At 40.1% G+C, this 11,168-nt stretch overlaps 1 protein-coding gene across 1 annotated transcript; it reads right to left on the reverse strand.

Moving 5' to 3' along the window:
* Positions 1-468: 468 nt before the first annotated feature.
* LOC148357301 (uncharacterized) lies at positions 469-11,116 on the reverse strand. The gene is made up of 19 exons (XM_088348453.1): positions 11,012-11,116; positions 10,885-10,943; positions 10,727-10,787; positions 9,889-10,040; positions 9,754-9,818; positions 9,588-9,681; positions 9,255-9,521; positions 8,893-9,186; positions 8,572-8,823; positions 7,404-7,724; positions 7,230-7,339; positions 6,939-7,158; positions 6,713-6,868; positions 4,477-4,667; positions 4,212-4,363; positions 2,748-3,005; positions 2,498-2,651; positions 665-803; positions 469-606 (listed from the first exon to the last, which is right to left on the reverse strand). Coding segments are annotated over exons 1-19 (3,069 nt in total). The 5' UTR covers positions 11,014-11,116; the 3' UTR covers positions 469-484.
* Between the last annotated feature and the right edge of the window lie 52 nt (positions 11,117-11,168).

Here is an 11,168-nt window from a genome sequence, read left to right on the forward strand (position 1 = left end):
AACATTTGAAAAAAAAATTGGTTTGCATTTAATATCTAACATGCATGTTGTCTTGATAATCTATATCAAGTGCGTTTAAATTATTCTGGTCCTTCGTATACAATCAATACCAGACCCTAAAACTTTGAAGTTAATACGTGAACATGCATCCCTGAAAGCAACATTTTTTTCCAAGCATAAGGGGAAGCCCTAAAGTTTCGATAGAATTATATAAATTTCGGCATATAATCAATGCCACAACTGTGCGATGGTTAAAAACCCAAAATATAATTCTGATTAGAATTCAATTTTATTCAAATGGATTGAATTAAATAAAAAGTACCATTTATCAATTTCAGCAACATTCGATCCAGTTTAGACAATGTTGATATTAAATCCCAATCTTTGACACAACACATGTCTCACCACTATCAAGCGCTACACATTATGACCCAATCCAAACTTAAGGTTCAATAAAGAGAACAAACAGCAGTTAGAACCACTTTTATTTCTGGTGTCGTCTGTGAAAAGCAAAGACTGCTTTGGTAGCACTCACTGACAATACAGCCATCCCCAAAATGCCTACTAACCCAACCACAATGGAAATCATGGTGAAATGCTCCGTCCCTGAAAAATAAAAATATATTAGACATAGTCATGACGATCTTAAACTTGTGTAACTCACAGGGAGTTTGTTTGCCTGGTGAAGAACCTCTGCTGATTATGAGCGGACCGGCAGAAACCACAGCGGCTTGTTTTGAGTTAGGCCTTACATCCATCATGTGTGTAGACGCTCTCTTGGTGCGTTGAGAGCCTGTGCAGTTCTAGGAAGTGGAATTTGAGACATTGAGTCATGAACATAGCAAAATACAAAAGCAAACCAAAATAGGGACGCACTTTTTTTGGGGTTCAGCAGAGAAAAATTTACTAATGCTGGGATGACATCACATCTAAAGTTAAGAGAGTCATTCAAAGCTGGCTTTTACTTGAGGCAGAGTTTTTGCACAACACGACTGGTTATTTTTTTATTTTGCACACAAGGGGGTGGCCAAAATGGGAGAAATTCTCTTAAATTGGTGTGTCTCACTGCTTCCATGTTTGGTTAGCTGCTAGCCAGACTTCGGCTAAAGTTTACTTGCCAACAATACACACCTAACTTGCTTACAGGGCTGGGTAGGGTTACTTTAACTTGATTACTTTCAATTACTCCAATACCAAATATGCTAAAAGACAAAATAATCTAAATATGAATAAAATTACTAAATTTTGTGCAGGCTTGGGGAGTAACGGCAAAAATGATGTTGGCAAGCTGGATTTATTTTCATTTTGTTTCTGTCGTATTTTATGTTAGTTTTGCCAGAAATCAAAGAGATCAAAGCCAGGAGTGAAAGCTTACCACGTGTTGTGAGTCATAATTGTATTCATATTTAGTTTCTTTTGTCTTTCATTAGCATTTTTGGTATTGGAGTAATCCAAAAGTAATTGAAAGTAATCAAGTTAAAGTAACCCTACCCAACCCTGCTTGCTTACAGGTAAGCCATTTTAATTCGTAGACACCAACTTTGTGTCTGATTCAGTCTGTTCATCCCTGAAGTAGACGTTGTGTGAGAATTTGATTTACCGTATTTATTTCATGATGGCAAATATGTGAGTGTTGCTCATTTGTTGCATTGTTATCAGTTACCGCCTCCTGTTATAGTCACTATTCAGTATTTTCCTTTTGAAACTAATATACCCCAAAAATATGTATATTAATAAATAAGAAAAATAGTTTTAAAGTGAACTCCTTGTATTATTTGCATTGAGATCTCTAGACAATTTTACTTCATCTATTGCATATTGCCGTTGGACAGGAATTTGGTTTGAAGGCTTTTTTTTGGAGAATTTAATCATGGTATTGAAAGTTAACTAGTAAAAAGCCGGTAAGTTATTTCTCGTGTTATTTCCTAAACACATGTGCAATAGATTTTTCTGTCATTTACATTTTTTGGTATCCTAATTACACAACACGGTTACTTCTTAAGCCTGAAGACAGGTAAGGTATATTTTCATTAGCAGGTCATTTTGTAATCTAAGCATTCTCTGGGTTTGATGAGGTTAGCAGGACCTATAGACCCCACCTCAAGTAAAGCAAATTCAACTAAAGCATTTGAATTACAGAATGCTTTTCTAAAACTCACTACACCTGTATCTGATCCAAGACCATTCTTCAAAGCACTATTACTCCCTTTTTTTATTTATGTGTGCACATGTATTTGTGCTCTTCAGAATACACTTGTCATTACAACAAATCATCAACTCCAAGCTGACCTCAGCAGACAAGCGACCCCCAGATTTGAATTATAGAAGTATAGTCTTATAGTCTATAGCTCTTTTGATTAAGGGCTATCCAAATAAACATTACTTTACATTTGTGGGGAGTAATTTTGGAATTGCCGTTTGGTATTTTGGCCCAGCTTTACTCATTGCCTGTTTTGGCTCCAAAGATAATGTCAGTGCATCCCATGAACAAAATCACCTTCGCACAGTTTTCTTTGAGTCCACATATGCCAGCCAAACAATGAAAATAAAGTGGTAGTCCCTCAGGCATATGGAACATCTGTAAGGCAAATCTGCTTTTCTGATCCATGCCATTCACAGACAGCCAACGGAAAGTGTAGTCGATGGGACAACTATGGCAATAAATAAAATTTTTAAAAAATGGATACATGAAAATTTTAAGTCACGTAGCACATCTCATTTTGGGATTAAAAGTAAGGCACCCTCACCCATCCTCAAGGAATATCCCTTGGACTTCATTTTGTGGGTCGCTGGTTTCCGTAGCCCAGCATGACTCAATGTGCAGCAGGACGTTGGCGGGGAAAGAGGCATTGGCAGCGAGGGCAACCTGGAAGTATAATGTGTCCTCAGGGTCCATGCTAGAAAATTCTCGATAACTCTCAGTGAATGATTTGTTGCTGAAAAGGTCCATGGTGAGGCTGAGCTGCAGAGAGGTGTTGAACTCCACCAGCGAGTAAGCTTTAAACCTGCAGCACAAATACTTGGGTTCTCAAACTACAATCTTAAAAACCAAAAAAACTATCAGATCATTGGCATCTGACCAGTTTCCATTCAAAGTATGAAGCCTTTTGAGAATGTAAGGGCTATACAAATATATGACCTCACCAATTACTCAGTAAACTGAATATTTCTTACATCTCTGGCTTAGTTAAATTTAAAGTTACAGTAAATTATATAGTATAGAATAAAAAGAGGACAATATCAGTTTGCAATGACATTAAAAAGCAGTTTTAAATCATCTTTTTGAGTATTTACATTTAATTAAAAAATTGAATCCCTCGCCTTTTATTGGGGTGAAAAAAAAAAAAAAAAAAAAAAAAAAAAACAATCTAAAGAATATTACTGTGAAATTCTCAGTATACATGTGAATTTTAGATGTATGAAATGAGGTCCGGGGCAGCACAGTGGTTAGCGTGTGTGTGGCAGTTAGTTCTGAGGTCATTGATCAAACCTTCCTGTGTTGAGTTTGCATGTTCTCTCCGCGCTCGTGTGGGTTTTCTCCCACATTCAAAAAACATGCATGTCAGGTTAACTGGCCGGTCCAAATTGTCCCTACGTGTGAATGAGCGAGTGAGTTGTCTGTGTGCCCTGCAACTCGCTGGTTACCAGTTCAAGGTGTCCCCTGCCCAAAGATAGTTGGGATGGGCTCCAGCACCCCCGCAACCCTACAGAGGATAAGCGGTGCAGATAATAGTTGAAAAATGAGCTCCATAAACCATATAGCATTTCATATGTCACTGCCATTTAAAAAAATCAAGTTTCTGTTTTGGCAATTTGACATTGCGCTAAATGGAAAAAACCATGGGGATAAGTCTTTAAAATAGCTACGGGGTCTGCGGAAGCGTGAGACAGACAAAAACAAAAAATAAACCAAGCCTTAAAGAGAGTATAAGAGGTTAAAGACACAAAAAGTATAAGAGAAAAACAAGAGGGAAAGAAGAGTGGAAGATTGCAAAAGACAAGAAAAAGCAAAATGAAGAGGGTGAGAAATCTTATTCCTATATTTTATGTACTTAAGAATCATCGTTTTATTATAATTATGAGCATTAGGGGTAAGTATCAATAATAATCTTGTACTTCATTTATAAATTACTTCCTCTCTTTTTAAATCATGTATTGTCATTTCATAAGGTCGATTTAAAAAAACCAAAACACAATTAAAAGTGACTCACCATTTTAAATCAACGCTGACATGAGCATTGCGAATATAATGCAAAGGGTAGACACACTTCCAGATGACTTTCAGATCACGGCGGCTGATGGCTTCTTCCTTAGTCAAGGAAACTGCCAACGTGTTTTGGAACTCAATATGGCTTCCGTTCAGCTAGGACAGTGCGTGCGCACACAAATTAAATTACATTGAATTTCAAATGACCATCTTTTGCCCTCTTCAGGTTAATATTTTAAAAATTAAAAAAAAAAAAAAAAAGCACTCACCCGTCTCTCGGTCCCACATTCGGTGCCATGTCGAGGAGTACGGAAGTGAAACAAAGTTTGGCTTTCCTCCACTTGGCAGGTGGCGTTGTTAAGGACCACCTCCACCTTTCCGCCGATGTAGGAAGTCAGGTAGCGCTTTGCCACGCCGCCCGTCATTATTTTCTCCAAACATTGACTGAAAATTCCTTTTTCTGTTGGGAAAAGTTTTTTTTACGGACGAGTGTCGTTACACAATAGACTTCATGGTGTAACCTTGATACATCATGAGGGACTGTTATCGGGTGTTTTGGTTCTTAGATGCTGTCACCCAGGACAGGGTGATCAATTCTGACTTGTGTCCAGGTAGTGCACTCCACGCCTCACCCCTCCTCAACCAGAGCCAGCGTGAACTCTTTTCAGCTACTCTCAATATGTTATTGATGGCTCTTTGCCTATGCAGTCCACAAATCCCAAGGAGCCAGAGGACACTGTAAAGACCTACCTTGGAAAGCCCCTGCAGCCCACCTAAGTAGGCTTGCAGCAGGCCCTCCACCCACTCCTCTGGCATTCAGCCACAATATTGGCTAACTTTGCACTCTTCCTCTCCATACATCCGGTCCTCCCAGGGGACAGACAGCTCAAGTAGCCCAACCTGCTTGCTGGCGCCAGACATCAGCACCACGTCTGGCTGGAGGATTGCAGCGGCGATAATGTTGGTAAATGCAACTGATTCACCATCTCCACCAGTCCCTTGCAGTTGTAAGCAAGCCCACTTATATTTTCTTTGAGGGTTAAGACTTCTTACCTGCCCAGACACAGGAAATTGTCCTCCTGGCTGGATGTTGCCGCTTTCTGGCGTTGATGCTAGTGGGGATTGTGTCAGTTTTCCCCCGCAGAACCTGGTCATGGCGCCACAAATACCTGTCATCTCCAAAGGCCAATGAGAAACAGCTGAAATTGTGTTCCAATGGTACTATTTTCTGACAGAGCTTACACACAGGTGAAACTATCAGGCCCTAGGTCAACAGGTTGGTATGCCTTAGGAGGACTTCAATTAATTGACCAGGAATTTGAAATAGTGTAGCCCCGCCTTCCAAAAGTCCTGTCCAGGTGATCATCCGGCCAGTTATCTGCACCCACTATTTCTAGGTCCCCTGCTTGCTCATGCCTACCCCTTTGCTGAAGCGCTTCTCATACACCTCAGCGGGAACTTTCCAGTTCTTTGGTTCTCCTGCAGCATGATTGCGGGTTGCCATCGATCTCAGACTGTTGCTACAGTTCCCATTAGGTTCCTGCGCCGTAGTCTCCAGCCCACTTCCTCCCCGTTCTCACCTACACTCCCTCTGAAGTCAGTGGGATCTTGATAGAGCATAACTTCCTTGGCCCGAGAAACCTTGAACTCTTCTGCCAGACTGCTGGCTCTTCATCATCGTGGCAGGCCCAACCCTGCGCATAGATGAGGTGATCTTCCCCTCAAACCTCCTCACATCCGTCATGGTGACTACACACGGCCAGAGGAGACGAGGCAGGATGCAATGCTGATAGAGCCGGGATTTAGACTTCCCTGGAAGTCACTACTTGTCTACAGCAAAGAACCACATGTTGAGGTTATCACTGGTCATGTTGCATTCACTTGAAAATTTAAACGCTATCTACCCCAAACTATGTGAGAAAGTAGTTTCAAAATATTTTTTTATTTCCAATTTCTTTTAAAAATTGTGGTTTTAGGCACAAGTTTGGGCCCTTTCCTCATTAACAGGTGTTCAGAAATAAGAATATTTTAAAAATCAGAAGGAAAACATTTTAAAAAATTAGCAAAAATATATTTGGACAACCACGATGCTTTCTTAAAGAAATAATACACATAACTAAATAAAGTATATCTGCAGTAACTCAGGAGTTAGAGCTGTCGTCTTTAGACCAAAGTTTGCAGTTTCGATTCCCAGATCCTCTGAGTTTAAAGTCTTAAGTGTTCTCGGGCAAGCAATGAACCCGATAAGGTAGGCATGGTCAACTCCACTATCGGTGTGTGAATAGGTAAAGTGTGAAGTGCATTGTAAAGTGCTATGGAGGTCCTCCACTGATTAAAAGCAATATATAAAAATGCAGTCCATCTACAAGTCAAAACAAATTCCCTTAAAATTTTTCAAGTATGTCTAATATGCTTCCCCATCTTCTGTAGTCCAGCAGACAAAATATTTTTATGATCAACTGAACCGCTTAAAGTCAGATTTAGGTTAAAAATGTCTTTCATTACCATTGCAGACCGGGTGGGAGAGCACTGGTGGCTGAAGCACAGTGCTCACATCATAGTAGCCCACATTGCATGCACAAAGAAATGAACCCAAAGTGTTGACACACTGAGAGTTCTGTGGACACAACAGTTCGGTCGACGCTGCACAAAGGTCTGGACCTGCAATAACCAGCAACTACATGAACTGAAGAATAATTTACTAGTTTCGAGTCATTCCTTTTGCTCTTACCATCCCAGTATAGAACTCCACCTCGAACAGAGACATAATCATTTTCCCTTGACTTTATATAATCCATGTGGAACATAACAGGCAGGGGCATGTTGTCGTCTTTGTGGGTGGCATCAAAGAGCAGCAACTCAACCAGTGTCTTGTTCATTTCAAACTCAGGTTCAAGACCAGTTACCTCCACGCGAATCGGTGGACGGACCTTGCTCAAGAGCTCAAGTACCTGCAAGATATGAAAACAATGGTTAGTGAGAAGAGTCAGCAAACAATCTCATCTTGAAAATAATGTCTCACAATTTTTTGTACACTCTCCACCATTATAACTGTGGCCTCCGAAATGTCATCATCCAGTTCTTCAGGCGGAGAACCTGGCACAACCATTCTGAGCACATGGATTTCTTCCGCTACAGCCAAACACAGGAAAGCACTCAGAAACGTACCTGATTTGGTCACATTTGGGATGCAAACCTTGGTCTTCATCAATGTAGTCAAGGGCCACACCCCTCACAAGGAACCCATAGGTGGAATCATCAACTGTGAAGCAGAGAACTGTTGGTTCGGACTCCCACCGGCCGTCGCACTGCTCCCAAAGCTCCAAGATATACGTCTTGCCAGCTTCCAACCCAGCCAGTTGAAGCTCCATGTCAGTCAAATTGTCCATCCGGAGGACGCTGCCGTTCTCCAAGGACAATTTGTAAACAAATGACAGGGCTGAACTAGGTGTGCCCGGAATCCACAAAGCCACTGAGCCATTTGTGCGGTATCGGAGTTCAAACACACCCCGGGCCCCTGGAAACCAAGACAAGACAATAAAAGACAGTCATCTTTTTTGTTCCCCTATATAGTCTAGAAATTAGATTATTATAAGGGATAAATTGACCACCAAAAACATCAACTAAATACAGGAATTTGGGGGAAAGTGCTTTTTAAAATAAAGGCTGGGACTACATTAAATTCTAGCGCAATAATTTGGAATAAGTGGAAGAAAACAAAAATTACATGAAGTTAGCATAAAATAATAATTTGGCAAAAAGTACTGAAAAGTGAAACAAGCACTGAAAAGTGTGTCAATCAAAAAGTACCATAAGTATGACAACATACTGAGAACTACTGATACGAACCAGAACAGACACGTTCTGATAAGTACCATTAGGAAAGGGAACAGTAAAGTGAGAAAAGGAAGAGAACGGTAACGAAAAAAAGTACTAACGTTTTAAAAACATGGGAAATTGTGTGAACACTTTTGCAACATGAAAAAAAACAATGTAATGGTGATATTTTAAAATCTATAGCTTGAATCCATCCCCCAAAAAACGCTTTTGAAAAAAATAATTGGGTAAGTTTGAGAATTAGGTGGGGCAAAAACCTGAATAATTGTGGAATTCCGGGAAATATTCAAGTTTTCTTAATTGTCCCCAAGTCGAATCTCATGACGAAAATTATTCAAATACATTTTGTGTAACTGAGAAGAGAAATAGGATTTCACATTTTTGGTGAACCTTAAAATTGAGTGTTGAGACAAATCCAAACAAGCAAGGTATTAATATTTTGACTTTCTGATTTGGAACATAGGAAAATTATACACGATTAATCAAATTTCAAATGATTGATTTTCTAGTCTTGGCTTATTAACCACCTGTGTGCACCAGAAGTTTCTTGGTGTCCATCAGCACACCATCTCCACATAGCGCCTCTACACTAACGTGGTAAAGTTGGCATGGTAGCAGCTCTTCCACCTTAAAGTCCGGTGAGAAGGTTGATCCCTGCAGGACACCCTCATGGTAAACGTTGAATCTTGGGACTGACAAAGCTTCGCTTAATGCCCAGCTTAGCGTGTAGTTGTCTGGACCGAACGACGTCTGACGCAAGTTCTTGATGTTCCAATGAGCTGGGCAATCAAAAGGGATTAAAACTGAAAGCCATTTTCTCCATTTGGTGTTCAAACCTTTGAACTTACCAGAATTTCCAACATTCAGGATCATCTCACTTTTGTGGGACTCCTTTCCTAGTTGGCAAACTGTTTGCAGGCCAAACCTGACCCTACTGCAAGGCTGGAGGTCAGACAAAGTCACAAGAAAGTCATCCCCCGTCAGCCAGGTGGATACCTGCTCCACAACATGGTTGGTCATGTTGAGAAGGAAAGAAGTGAGGAGAAAGGAGGAAAATCTGAGGTTCTCTGGGAAGTCCCAGGTCAAAGATAAGCTGCTCGCATTCCACCAATTGGCCTGTAAGTCTCTTGGACTTTCTGGATCTGATTTGAGAAGATAACAGTGGGTATCATGTTTTTTTGGACTTCTGCACTCTTTCTTGTTCGCATACCAGTTAAAGTAGATAAGCAGGTGACCAGAAAATTGGTCGTGGTATCCAAACATACCACATAAGGACTACACGAGTCCAAAGAACTGATCTGATAATAACTTTCATTGATTGCTTGCGTTCTCAGAATGTCATAAGAGTCCCGGTCAGCATGGTACACAGTCACCAGGTGTGTGTCATCACCAGGAAGTTGTCGACCCATGTCCCAATTGAGCAGCAACCCAAATGGAGACCTGGCCTCCACCTTGATGGGATAACGCACCGAATGGCCTGGAAAAAAAGACAATTAGATTTAATACAAAAGCTCAAAGCTACATAGGGCACAATTGGTCCTACCAAAAGCAAGAAAGAAGGTCTTCCCCTGAAAGAAGAACAGTGTCCCATTTTCACAAGGGAATGCCTCAGAGGTATCCAACAAATCCAGAACCACCTGCACAGACGCCCATATCAAATAAAAAAATTCTAATAATTTTCATAAATATGCTTTCGACATTTGATTCACCTTTATCTCATTGATTGGATATTTCTGCGGTTTCTGACGGCCAGTGACCTTGGTTTGCTTAATACCTTAAAAACAATGTTTGAGAAGGTCTTCATTTTCCTTTTAAGATAATAAATATGAAAGAAATTTGCTCACCTGTAGAAATGGAAAATGTCCATGAATGAACAATGCCTGAATATTCAAGGGTCACATTGTTTTCTACAGCTTGAGGTACAGTCAAGGACACCAGTTGATCTTTCTCGCCAAGTTTTTTTAAAGATACACCGTTTAGCCACAGATTTCCATAACTGAGAAAAAAATAAGCAAGTCACTTGTACTGTATCATGAATATGATTTTTCTTCCTTTAAATTAAAAACAGATGCTTGGAAACTAGTTGTTTCATTACACAATTTGAGACGCCCTTTGAAGGAGCTGATATGTTTGGCCACCACCTGACTACTACGGAAGCCCAAATGAGAAATTTGCCAAACTAAATTGTCCTGATGGCACTCTTAGCAATTAACAGGTACTTATGTTGCACAGCCGCCCTTCATGTGATTGTCGCCGAGGTATCTGGTGCTTTTTAACTTCAACATTTTCCCCAAACCTGTCCTTTAGACACTCATTTTAGTCACTTGGCTGCAGGCTATGGTTTGCTACAAGCCTGTTATTGTCAGCTGCTTCTGCTTTGTTTTGTTTTTCAGTGTCATGCACGTGAACATCGCCATTCTGTTTTTCAGGCATCTGGCCCTTGTCATCTTTTCTCTATTTAACTGAAGAACACCACACATTACTTCATAGCGGTTTTGAATTTCTGCAGGATGACTCATTTTGGGAAATGAAATGTTTTTAATGAAAATCATGGTTTAGTAAGCTACTACATTAAATGGTTTTGTTCTGTTAATATAACATACTAGGAGCACAGCCACTTTATTTTCGAGGATTTTAAATTGTGTAAATAAATTCACCTTAAGGAGGGATTCAATAAATTACCTTTCCAGAGGTTTTGCAAAGTCCATCCAACAAATAGAGAAAGAAACTTCACCAGTACGCCCTGTTAAAGTTTTAAAATAAACAAAGAGATACATTGAACGTTACAAAACAAATAGTGAAATAAATAAGTAAAATGATTATAGCGGGGTCATTCTTACCGAATGACACGACCTGAGTTAACAGTGCGAAAAGGACGAATGGAAACTCAAAAGGATTCCTGTAAAAAAAAAAAAACAATGTCAATAAAAGAGAAAGGAAATATTCGATTAATCAGCATTTTCTTACATTTTCTTTCTTCGAAATCCCAACAAGAAAACGTCTTTTTACATTCAGGTTAAAAATGAGGCTTTTGCTGGCTTCTAATAAGCGACAGGTGGGCGATGACGTCACGGATGGCATCACCAGGAGCCGGAATATAAGCAGTCGTCGTTGCTATCGCACA

Source organism: Urocampus carinirostris, chromosome 11 (genome assembly GCF_059441175.1).
Source record: "Urocampus carinirostris isolate Australia breed hairy pipefish chromosome 11, RoL_Ucar_1.0, whole genome shotgun sequence".
NCBI classification, from domain to species: domain Eukaryota; kingdom Metazoa; phylum Chordata; class Actinopteri; order Syngnathiformes; family Syngnathidae; genus Urocampus; species Urocampus carinirostris.